Source organism: Erithacus rubecula (genome assembly GCF_903797595.1).
Source record: "Erithacus rubecula genome assembly, chromosome: 2".
NCBI lineage: Eukaryota > Metazoa > Chordata > Aves > Passeriformes > Muscicapidae > Erithacus > Erithacus rubecula.
Window position 1 is genome coordinate 101,176,801 of NC_136685.1, and position 11,089 is coordinate 101,187,889.

Consider the following 11,089-nt stretch of genomic DNA (forward strand, 5'->3'; position numbering starts at 1 on the left):
TTTTATACCCATTATATTTTTTGTCAGCAGTCGCAAAAACGTTGCATGTTCGCTTTCACAAATTACTGACGAATCCCCGAATTAGTGACTGGCAGCTTGTGTGGTTCATCCCTAGGAAAGCGCTGCGAAAAGGAGCCGCTCCGGCGAGGGAGTGGGCGCTGGAATCCAGCCTCTCCCCCGCACGGCGGCGCGGGAAAGCTCGCTGAAAGCAGCTCGACAACCAGGGAGCAAAAATAGCTTATTTTTACGTAGCAGCTGCACACAGCGTGCATCTGCCTCCATTAAGGCACGCGGCCGAGGCACGGCTCGGCATGTGGCAGGCGCAGCCCCACTCGCAGCGGGAGCGTCCAGAGGGGAGCGGGATCGCCTTGCCACACGCCCCGGCTCCTTGTTTGCAGCGTGGCCCGGTGTGTGCAAACCTCAGTGTCATTTAAGTGTCCCCTCTTAGCCGTGACACTCCGTGTGGCAGCATTCGGGTCACCCGCGCCGGGGGAAGGCGCTCGGCGGCGCCAGGAAGCGGCGGTGCCGCCCGGGGTCCCTCGGCGGGAGCGGGAACCAGGGCCTGTGAGCGGGATGGAGAGCGGGGGCCCGGGCTCCTGCTTCCGCCGAGATGGGCTGCGCAGGCTGTCCCTGCCGGGAAAGCATTCCCGGGGAACAAAGCTCCCTGCATCCAGCCCTTTGTGCTCCCCGAACCGCGCTCCGCCCATGGCCCTGTGGCCCCGCTGGGGAGGGAATGCTGGACGGGGGGAAACGGTGGAACAGCGCTTGCTGGTGCTCCAGCGCAGGGCATGAGGAGAAAGGCTTTGAACTTTCACCTCCAAGGTTTTGTAAGAAGGCAGAGCAATCGATGGAGTGTTGAATGCAACGGGACAGCGTAAGGTTACAGAACAGAGGGGTTAGAGGTTTTGCTGTGTGCCTTTAAAAACAAGTGGGCTCCGTGGGGAATTACAGAACTGCAGCTTTATGCAAACAACTTGTGTGAATGTCTTCGCGCTTTTTTTTTTTTTTTTTTTTTTTTTAGAAGGCAAATTTTGCTTAAGATAAATCTTTACATAGAGGCAAACCCAGTTCTGACGTGAAGAGCAAAGCGAAAAGATTGACTGCATCTGCTGATTGATCTCATTGTTTTCTAGGTCCTGGATGTAGGAAATATGAATGACTGGCAGAGAAAAAGCCCTCTAGATTGGGAAACGTATGTGAACAAATTGGTGAAAGTTGTTGCAGTTGAGAAACATGAATATGAAGGATGGGTTTTAACAGTTGACCCTGTTTCTGCCACGTAAGTACCAAAGCTTTTATTTCTGTAAAACTAATTAAATCCAAGATTTTTAGGAGGAGAAAAGATCTCGAGGCTGAAGCAAATTTATTTGGAGCAAAACCAGATGTTATCTTGTTAAGTTGCAGCTTCTGCTGATGATTGCAGCCTCCTTATCTTCTGGTTTGTACTTCCTGTGCACCTCCTCTCTGGCTGAGCATGGCAAACTAAAAAGTCCTTGATTTAGAATAAGCACTGCTTAGCAACAACCAAAATATCAGTGTGCTAGGAACGTTATTCTCACTGTAAATTCAAAATGCAGCACTGTGCCAGCTTCTAGGAAAATTGCAAAGAAAATCAACTTTTACCAGCTGAATGCATGTGTTCAAGGTGAAAGTTCACAGCTTGCAGCTAAGGTTTCAGCAAATCCAGCCACTCATGCTAAGCAAGTAAAGTGAACAGCATATTAAATTACACAGTATTATAATTCCAAATGGCTTACTCTTATTTAGAACTTACATATTAAACTATACTATTACCTCTCAACAATCCATGTGCTAAGGATTGCTTTTAATAGTATACCAAACTCTGCTTTACAAAGAGCGCAGGAGTGTTTTCAGTGCTTTAAGTGTTGATATCCTCAGCCTTTGTCCAGAGTTCTTGAATTGATGTCTTGCTTTCCACTCCAGCCAGACACCCAGGAAATGTAGAGGCTTCTGTGGAGAGCAAGCAGGGAAAATCAGGGACACTGGACAGAAAGGGGTACCTCACATCTCTGGGGTACACATTACAAGTGAGTAACTTGAAAACAGGGTTTGAAAGGCCGAATGTGCCAGGGAATGGGCAGAAATTTGTCTCCTTGCTGCCAGAGCTCTTTCATACCATATTGGATGTGAGCTTGTCCCACATGAACAGGAGATGGAGGCTGAAAATGAAAACATTCAGTTTCAGAAGAATTAGTTGTTGTTTCAGCTCTGGAGTAGCTCCAATAAGCTCCTGAAGTTTCTTACCATTTTGGTGAGAAAGCTGTGTGCAGCTGTGAGTGATTCTGGTGATGGTCCAGGCTGAAATCAAGGCATATCTCACTGGATAGATCCCAAAAAGTCATTACTTCCACTAATGGTGGCAATAATAGCTAGTGAAGTGCTGGCATCGAATTATGGAATTTTGTTTCCTACAGGAGGAAGAAAATGGTTTCTGATGCTCTTTGTTGATATATGAGGGAAAGATCCTAGAAATATAACTAACTGCCTTCCTACTTGCATTTTAGGACTTCCGGGATGCAAGTGCCCTTGGGAAAAGACTAGGCTTCCACAATGTGAGCCTGAGTCTTCTGTAATATGTTCCTGTTGTATTTCCATATCACAAACTGGCAAGAGTTGTAAAAAAATACTCTGTTGGCAATGATCAGTAAATATTGCTATTTTTTAATGGAAAGGTTCTGGTGTTGCTAGTTGCCTTCAGCGTTCAAAGTGCTGTATGTATGAAGGAATCACTGTTGCTGAATGTTTAAATGTTTTAGGTTCTTCAGCAGTGTGGGGAATTCTGGACAAAAATATTTAGATTTTCAAACTTGTCTTTATTTTTTTTTAAAGCAAAGTGTACGTTAGTGTTCTTTATGGGGTCTAGAGTTGTTTCAAATTTAAGATCAACAAATTCAAGACCTGCAGAGCTCCACATTTTTAGTATTTTAAGGGTATAGCAGCAGGCTTTTCAAAGAAAAATGCTGGGTGCTGGATATTGACCAAATAGCTGTGTTAGGCTGATGCTAATGAGCTCTTATCTCCATAACCTTGGAGGCTGCTTCTCAGTCTTCAGTTAAGAACAGGAACTTACACAATCTTCTTTCCTTGGCAGCATTGTCCTTGCAACATTCCCAGAGAACGAGAAAGGGTCCATATCATTCATCATGGGCCACGCCATCCAGGAGGTGGAAATCCTGCGGGAAGGGGACAGTGACATGAAGCAGCGCCTCGCTCGCATCTCTGCGCCTGAGGAAAGGCAAGCCTACAGCCAGGAGGAGCTGGAGAAGAGGAGGAAGGCCTTGAAGAGCTGGCTGGAGACAAACCACATCCCAGTGGGGGAGCAGGGGGAGCAGGGCAGGACGCTGAGTGTGGCGGGGGTGCTGACCATCGAGCCCCCGTACGGCCCCGAGCAGTGCAGCAGCGCCAATGAGATCATCCTGTCGCGCGTGCAGGACCTGCTGCAGGGCTACCTCGGCCAGCAGCGCCCGGGCCCTGCCCAGGAGCCACTCTGCCTCTAGAACGGGCTCACTGTTTGCACAATGCTGCCTTTGGGTACTTCTGTCTAGAGGCTTTGTACCTAAAGAAGTGTAAACTCAAAGCACAAGCGTTTTTTTGTGCGCTGTTTTTATTAGGAGCAAGCTGTTGGATGGTGTTGATGTATTAGACTGATTTATCAGTTTGTCAGTTCAGAATTTTTGTAACAGTATTGTAGAAGATAGTATATAATACATTTATTGTTTTCCCTTTAAAAATAGTTTAATTATCTAGAGCTGAAGGCATGTTTATTTGAACTGCTTACCAGATTTTTATGTTTTTTTAAATAAAGACAATTATAATACCTGGACTTCCCAAACTGCATTTTAAAAAATGTTCAGAAAGCTGTTTTGTTCTGTTGCTTTCATGGCTATTTGTTTGTTTGTTTGTTTTCCCATTACTGTTCTCCTGGTTTAGAACATAAATTACAATGTATATCCAAGTTTGTAAAATTATTAGGGAATGTTAGCAGGCAAATAGCAGGTTTAAAAACCATTACTTAACTGTTCGTTATTTTAGAGCAGCAGAGCTTGGAAACTAGTGTTGTGTGAAAGGAAAATTTGTTCCAATTCAGTAAGTTTGTGTTTTTTAATGTTCTGTTTCTAGTTTAGGCCAACACATGGTGTAGGAATCATTATGTGATTATTCCTGAGATTGTTAATGCAGTGAGGAACATTCAGAGCCCTCATTTGTATCAGTGTGTTTTTATTGGGCGATATTGGTGTGATGTAATGCAGCTGGAAGTCTGCCTAACCCTTGTTCCTAAAAGGCTCTCCTCACCTCTGCTGGGATTTACCTACAATTACTTTGAATCTGTCAAGTTTGTGATGATTTTTTCCTTAAAATGTCTACCGCACATCCATTCTTGCGTGTCTCCCAGGAAAGTTTGGGAGATGCCAAGACACAACAGATCCAGCTGCGTGCCAGATAGGAGGGGATAAACCAGGGCCCTGAACTCCCAAGGCTGGCTGACATGGATCCAAGGTGTGTGAGCCGTCACAGGAGATTTGCAGCAATATGGGAACGCCTTGTTCCAAAGGGAGGCGCCACTCCTGGCCATGCAGTAAGGCCCACGGCGTTAGCTCCTTCACCCTCAGCGCAGGGGTGTAAAAGGCAACAAATGTCTCCCCGTTGCTCTCCCCCTCAGAGCCGGGGGAAGAGCGTGCCCGGAGGAGCCGGGCCCGGCCCGTGCCCCTCACGCCCCTCAGGCGCGCGGGTCGCCACGGCCGCGGGCGGGAACCGACTCTCGCGAGACCCGCGCGCGCCCAGCCGTGGGCCGGCCCCGCCCCCCGCGCGGCGCGCAGGCGCAGCGGCTCCACCTCTATATAAGCGTCGTGCCCACCCGCGCTCGCGCTGTTGTCGGGAGGATGTCGCGATACGGGCGATATGGTAGGAGCTTCGCGGAGCCTGGGGAGACTCAGAGTCGTGTGGGGGCTTCTACTATGGGCAGGGGGGCGAGGGGAAGATGGCGGGGACGGCGGTATTCGTACACCTCCGGCTGTGGGAGAAGGATCTCGTTCCTCAGCGGCCGCTGAGAGGGACGGCGGCGGGCAGGGGCTGCCGGGGCTGCTGGGGGCACCGCCGGGGTCGGTGCGGGGTCGGCGAGGCCCGGCCCGGCGGGAGCGCCCTAAGATGGACGCGGTGTCAAAGATGGCGGCGGAGAGGGGGCGGGGGAGGGGCGGCCGCGTGCCTGGCTCCGGGCGCGGCACTGATATGGCGGGCGCGTGTCCCCGCAGAGACCAAGGTGTACGTGGGCAACCTGGGCACGGGCGCCGGCAAAGGCGAGCTGGAGAGAGCCTTCAGCTACTACGGGCCGCTGAGAACCGTGTGGATCGCCAGGAACCCGCCGGGGTTCGCCTTCGTGGAGTTCGAGGACCCCCGGGATGCTGAAGATGCCGTGCTTGGCCTCGATGGGAAGTACGTGCATGCCTGGAACCTCTCTGAGGGCCGCAGCGCTCGATCTCCGTACTCTACACCTGTCGTGGATTTTTCATGTTCGTTACTTGGGCTTATCAAAAGAAAATGTTCCTTTGGCTTATAGCTGCCGTGTCTTGCAGGATAATATGCGGCTCCAGGGTCAGAGTGGAAGTATCCACAGGGATGCCGCGGCGCTCCCGCTACGACCGGCCCCCCGCCCGGCGCCCCTTCGACCCCAACGACAGATGCTACGAGTGTGGTGAGAAAGGCCACTATGCCTATGACTGCCACCGCTATAGCCGGCGAAGGAGGAGCAGGTACGTGCGGGACCGGGGCGGCCGCGTTGCTTCGCCAGCTCGCTTTTGTGTAGTTCTTGTTAGCAAAGAACACAATGTTACACCGGTTTTAACTCTAATTGTTGTAAGTCAACAGGTGTATATCACAAATTTTTTTTTTTGCTAATACATATAAAATGTTAATATCTTAATAATCAACCTGGTCAAAACCTTTCAGGTTTCTTCGTTTGAGTCAGTCGCCTTGATTCAGAATGTCACGAGCCTTAAGATTTCATGCTGAGGCGCCTTGCAAATCCGACACTTAAGATCCTCCTAGACCTTGAGGTGATCAGCATAAGAGGCCAGATCCCCTCGAGCCATCTACACGTAGCTTCACCTTATTCTTTAAGGGCAGAAAATTTGAGACGGTGACCGCCGTAACAGTAAATTTGGCTTTCAATTGGGGCCCCCCTCCGGTTTAGAAAGAGGAACACCAGATTGACCACATTCCCACCTAGAAAAATCTTCTTGCGTCAATCAAGCCTCACTCACCCTGGCTCATTGGGCTGTCAGTTTGATCGTCGTTAGATTGAAGAGAACACCTACCTAGATGCAGCGCTCGCCTATAGATACTTCTAGATCGTCTAGATCTGCTAGACCTTGGGCCAAAGAGGGTCGACCTGCAAACTTGCAAGGTTTATTTTAAATACGCATTACAGTGTTTTCTATTCTAATGTAATTCTGCAATGTAATTCAGCTTTTAACATTTTTCTAGGTAGTAAAAATGCTCAAGACAAGTAGGCCCAGACATTTTTCCAACTGACAGATGCTAGTGGTGTGTTTTTGTTTTTTTTCTTTGGTTTCATTTTTGGATTTTCTTTTTTATTTTATTTTAAAATTCTCTTTTTAGTTGTCTGAAAAAAGTTTTGACTTCAGCAGGGCCTCAGTCGTGCTGGTTGCTGCAGCTCTTTGCTGATACCTGTATTTTCTAACCTAAACCCAGGTCCCGGTCTAGATCCCGCTCGAGGTCCCGAGGAAGACGCTATTCCCGGTCACGCAGTCGCAGCCGTGGTAGGAGGTAGGGCTCTGCCTTTTTGTTTTCCTTCCTGTCCTTCCTCTGTGGACCCCTCCTTCCTCTCCTGTTACTGTTCTGAAAAGTATCTTGCAGTGATGGGTTTGTTTTCACTTTGTTTTGCAGGTCCAGGTCAGCTTCCTACCGCAGGTCCAGGTCGATGTCTCCTCGTAGATACAGATCGTTCTCACCCCGCAGGTCCCGCTCTGGTTCTCTAAGAAGGTCAAGGTATGTGGTTGCTGCAGGGTACATAACTTGGAGCTGAAATATCAAGTGTCTACATACAGCATATATAATGTAATCAGTAATTTTGTTTTGCAGTCATATGTCTTGGTAGGAATCTTTGTCTTTAGTAGACCTTTTCTATGGCTTGGTAAGAACCTTTTCTTATGTGCAATGTGCATAAGAGTTACTCTAAGTACTTAGAATTATATATTAAGTTTTTAACAAAGTATTTAGAGCTACTGTTTCTGAGACGGTATCTTTCCTTTCCAATGTTGTCAAAGTTACAGGCTTGCTTTAGGGTTAAAGCTTCTACATTCAGCTTCAAGTGTACAGGCTGTAATTGCTTAGTCCCAGTAAGGCAGGGGGATTCATTTTACAGGAATGGCCGTACTGACCAAAGGTGCTACAACCTTTTATTATTAAAACTTCTGCAAAACCAGCAATCTAATGAAGTTCTCAGTCTTCTGGGCTATTTACAATGGTTTCTATCTCACCTGTATAAAGCATGTGATAGAAGAGCTTTAGTTTTTTTTTTTTCCCCCAGATCTAGGTCCAGGTCTCGCTCCAGGTCCCGTTCTGTTGTATGGCCTCGAAGCAGGTGAGACATTTGTTTTAATTCAAACTAGTAATGGTTTTGGTGTATTGTTTCTTGGGGTTTTTTGGTTTTTGTGGTGTTTTGGTTTTTTTTTTTTTGGTTTTTTTTTTTTGAGTTTGTTTGTTTGGTTTTTTTTCCTCTGGAGGAACTTGTCTGGAAGCACTTTGAACGCTGTCAGCAAAGCAGTATTTGCACTTATTAATTTATGCATTTTCACACACAAAAGTAGTGATGTACAATTTAAGGTCTGTGGAGAGAGTGTAAACGGTGGATGGTCTTGTGTGCTGTGCTTCCTTTTACTTAGCAGTGGAAGAGATGCTCATGCTGCTGAGTACCAGTTCTGGGTGGTTTTGAGCATTCCCATCTTCATTAACTGTGATCCAGTTATAAGGGAAAAAATGGTACTGACAGTGGCTAATGATAGTGACCAGGAAGGTTTCAAAGTAGTGCCATGTAAGATTTTGTTTAAAGTGTGCCAGCACCTTGTAGTGTTTCCATGAATTAACAGGCCAAGCAGAGGTGAATCTTGATTATCCTTCAGAAACAGTTTTGAGCAGAAATGGAGGGAAAGTATTTTGCTTTTATGACCACGCTTGTTGAACAGAGCATTCTGATGTCCCGTGATAGCCTGAATTCTAACACTCCAGGAAGACGGCTTTTAAGTGACAGCAAATATTTGATTTGATAAAGTATCATAGTAAATGTAGAGGAAAGTCTCACTGCTCAAGTAGATTTTGATTCTTGAGATAAATTTGGAATAGTTTACTCATTAGTAGCCAGATACTGGTGCATTGTCTGTGTTATGCTTGAATAAAATTGGCATTGGGAACTTGAGCTGAAGAATGCACCAGCTTTTCAGCACACATGCTTACTTGTGGCTGATTCCAGGCTCTTATTGTGCTGTTAAAGTACTTCCTAAGATGACACTTGAAATTGTTCTTCCCTTTCTAGAAGGGATACTTGCAGGTAGGAAGAAAGTGTGGGGGTCTGGTCTGGTGTTCTGTGGAACTGGCAGCTGAAGCTTTGCTGGGGAGTTTCCTGTGCTTGCACTTGTGCTTTCTGATGAGTGGGGTCTGCAGCAAGACCCAAAGGATTCCCTTGGAAGGTGCCAGGGAAGGCCTGCAGCACCAGAGCCTTCCCTCTGTGGTTGGTGCTGCTGGTGGGGTGAATTTGCTGTTGCTGGTGTAGCTAACTCTCGATGTGTTTGCATGCCCACTGGCTGCTTTGCTGAGCTTTATTTTTCTCCTGTTGTAGGTCTGAGTCTCATGGTAGATCTAAATCTGGCTTACCTGCTAAAAGGTGAGCGTTCATACACATTACCACTGAGTTGGTTTTTGTTTTGGTTGGTGGGGTTCTTTGGTTTTTTCCTCATGATTCAAAATGTCTGTTTGGACCAGTATTTTAAGTTGCAGGGCTCTTTTTCTTTTTATAGCTGGTTTCAAAAATATTTTCATACATTATGGGACTTTTTTTAACAGCTGATGTTTTTGTGGGACAGTAAACAATTTTTCCAGTATTTTGCATACAGATGTTCTTCACTCATTATTACAAAACTAAAAATTGACAGGATTTGGGGCATTTTTTTCTCCTATCTTTATTCTTAAATGTCTGTAGTTCTCCCTCTCCCTAACTCTGCTCAATTCACTGTTCCTGCTTTGCAGGGTTACTGTGGTTACAGCAGCTTTGAAGCTGTGTGTTGCTCAGAGGGCTCTGGCTTCCAGCATTTTTCCTTCTTACCTGCAGCTTGCTTAAAGTAACTGGGTACACTTACTACCAGCAGTGTCAATGCATTTAACATCATCACATTTTTCTGGTTTTAAATGGTCAGAAGTGGTTACTGAGAGCACCCAAGTGTACCAACCACACTGATTTGTTTGTTTGTTTTTAAACAGCCGCTCAAAGTCCAGATCACCATCTCCAAAGAGAAGGTAGGAATGTCTTAAAATCAGAGTTTGTCCTGTGGCTCAATAGCACTTGAGCTGGAGCAGTTCCTAGAGAAACTAAATTGGGCAAGGATAAAAGCTCTTTTTTACTTTTTTTTTTTTTTTTTGCCTAAATCTGTGAACTATGAGAAAAGCAATTGTTCACGGGCATTTCCTGCTCCTGGTAGTCAGAATGTCATGATAATAACTAAGGAAACTTGCTTTAGTAAAATGGTTCTGAGGAATTTAGAATCTAGGGAGTAAGTGAGTAATATAAGGTGTGGAGCAAGGCTTGAAAGTGGTGTAGGCTTAAATTCCTTCTGGTGACTCCTGCAGGCTCAGGAATTGTACAGCTATGCTGTACTCCATGAAGGAAGAAGTTTTCCCATGTTAGCAGAGAAGTATGTGCTGGAATTGAGATTTGTGAGCAGGCTTGATGTCTCAGCTCTCTTAGCCTTAATCGTTCAAGCTTAAAGCAAGCAGTTTTTATAAAAAAGTGTAAAATATAGCACTTAAATGATTTGAGAACTGTAAATGAAAATAGGGGCAGAACTTCAGAGGAAGCCTGGGGTAGCATGGACAGTTTCTGTTGGTTTTGCTGTAGGAGGTGTTGTTTATTAATGGTTAATTGTCTTTTTTTTTTTTTTTTTCAGTCACTCACCTTCAGGAAGCCCTTGAAGAAATGAAAGTCCTAAAAGAATGGGTTCAAATTCAAGAAGTTCAGTAAAAAAATTATTTTGTTTACATTATAAGGGATTTTGCGACGTAAGGGCTTAGTCCTAGAAGGCAGTTTCTATTGACTAGCATTTGGCATGAACCTCTATCTTCTAAAAGTCTTGTTAACAGACTAATACAAAACTCTTCTGTTGTGTTCATGTTCTGTGATCTGAAAATATTTGGCTTTTTTTTTATTTTATTGGTGCATTGAAATAAACTCCATTTCTAACTAAGAAATCAGTTGTGATAACCCTGCTGCTCATATTTGGGATGGGGAAGCAGGCAGTGTGCCCCTGGGGTGAAAGGCAGCATGCAGAGCACCAGCTGTGCCATGCTATTGTGTATATACTGTCTATTTACCATCTTTAGGAAATCTGAGGGGTTTTGTGGAGAGGACAGGTCCTAACTTGCAGGTCATGTTTGAGTAGCAGGATCTGTAGGGAACTGAGCTCAAGTTCCCTTGTCTAACTGGTTCCATCCTGGCAGTGAAGTGCTTCCAGGGATGGGCTTTGCTGCTTATGCTGATCCATAGTTGCTTTGGAAAACCAGACTGTCCCCATCTCACCATGGATAGGTTACTAAATTAATAAAATAGTGCAAGATCTTTGCCAGTTTGATTTATCTTTGCAGCTGATAATGGCTGTTAGCAGAATAGCAATGAAAGGGGAGTGCCAGGTCATTTAAGGAATGTTAGGAAGGACAGGCACGCTGCATTCCTGGAGGGGCTAAACAGGTGCCTGCCCAAGGGAAGTGAGGAATAAATTCCTCATTTTTCTGTGCCTGTACATGGCTTTTGCTTTATTAAACTATCTGTATCTCAATGTGTGAATTT

At 45.8% G+C, this 11,089-nt stretch overlaps 2 protein-coding genes across 3 annotated transcripts; both read left to right on the plus strand.

The window, feature by feature from the left end:
* Positions 1 to 573: 573 nt before the first annotated feature.
* On the plus strand, positions 574 to 3,518 carry GEMIN6 (gem nuclear organelle associated protein 6; the record flags this gene model as incomplete). Its single annotated transcript, XM_079298130.1, has 3 exons — positions 574 to 874; positions 1,134 to 1,279; positions 3,113 to 3,518. Exons 1-3 carry the CDS (start codon positions 860 to 862, stop codon positions 3,516 to 3,518), a joined length of 567 nt encoding a protein of 188 aa, XP_079154256.1. The 5' UTR covers positions 574 to 859.
* Positions 3,519 to 4,764: 1,246 nt separating this feature from the next.
* Positions 4,765 to 10,495, plus strand: LOC306797881 (serine/arginine-rich splicing factor 7-like). Of its 2 annotated transcripts, XM_079297530.1 has the most exons (9): positions 4,765 to 4,923; positions 5,271 to 5,451; positions 5,592 to 5,768; positions 6,730 to 6,804; positions 6,925 to 7,026; positions 7,568 to 7,621; positions 8,873 to 8,917; positions 9,511 to 9,546; positions 10,194 to 10,495. In XM_079297530.1, exons 1-9 carry the CDS (start codon positions 4,902 to 4,904, stop codon positions 10,216 to 10,218), a joined length of 717 nt encoding a protein of 238 aa, XP_079153656.1. In that variant the 5' UTR covers positions 4,765 to 4,901; the 3' UTR covers positions 10,219 to 10,495. The 2 variants fall into 2 exon arrangements, with proteins under 2 accessions (XP_079153656.1, XP_079153655.1); XM_079297529.1 differs by lacking the exon at positions 8,873 to 8,917 and having other exon boundaries at positions 4,777 to 4,923.
* Positions 10,496 to 11,089: the final 594 nt, after the last annotated feature.

Excerpts from the sequence above, each read along its gene's own strand:
- LOC306797881 (XM_079297530.1), top strand. The coding sequence starts at position 4,902 with ATGTCGCGATACGGGCGATATG. Across the intron at positions 4,924-5,270 it reads GTCGCGATACGGGCGATATG|AGACCAAGGTGTACGTGGGC; the intron begins GTAGGAGCTTCG and ends GTGTCCCCGCAG. Across the intron at positions 9,547-10,193 it reads TCACCATCTCCAAAGAGAAG|TCACTCACCTTCAGGAAGCC; the intron begins GTAGGAATGTCT and ends TTTTTTTTTCAG.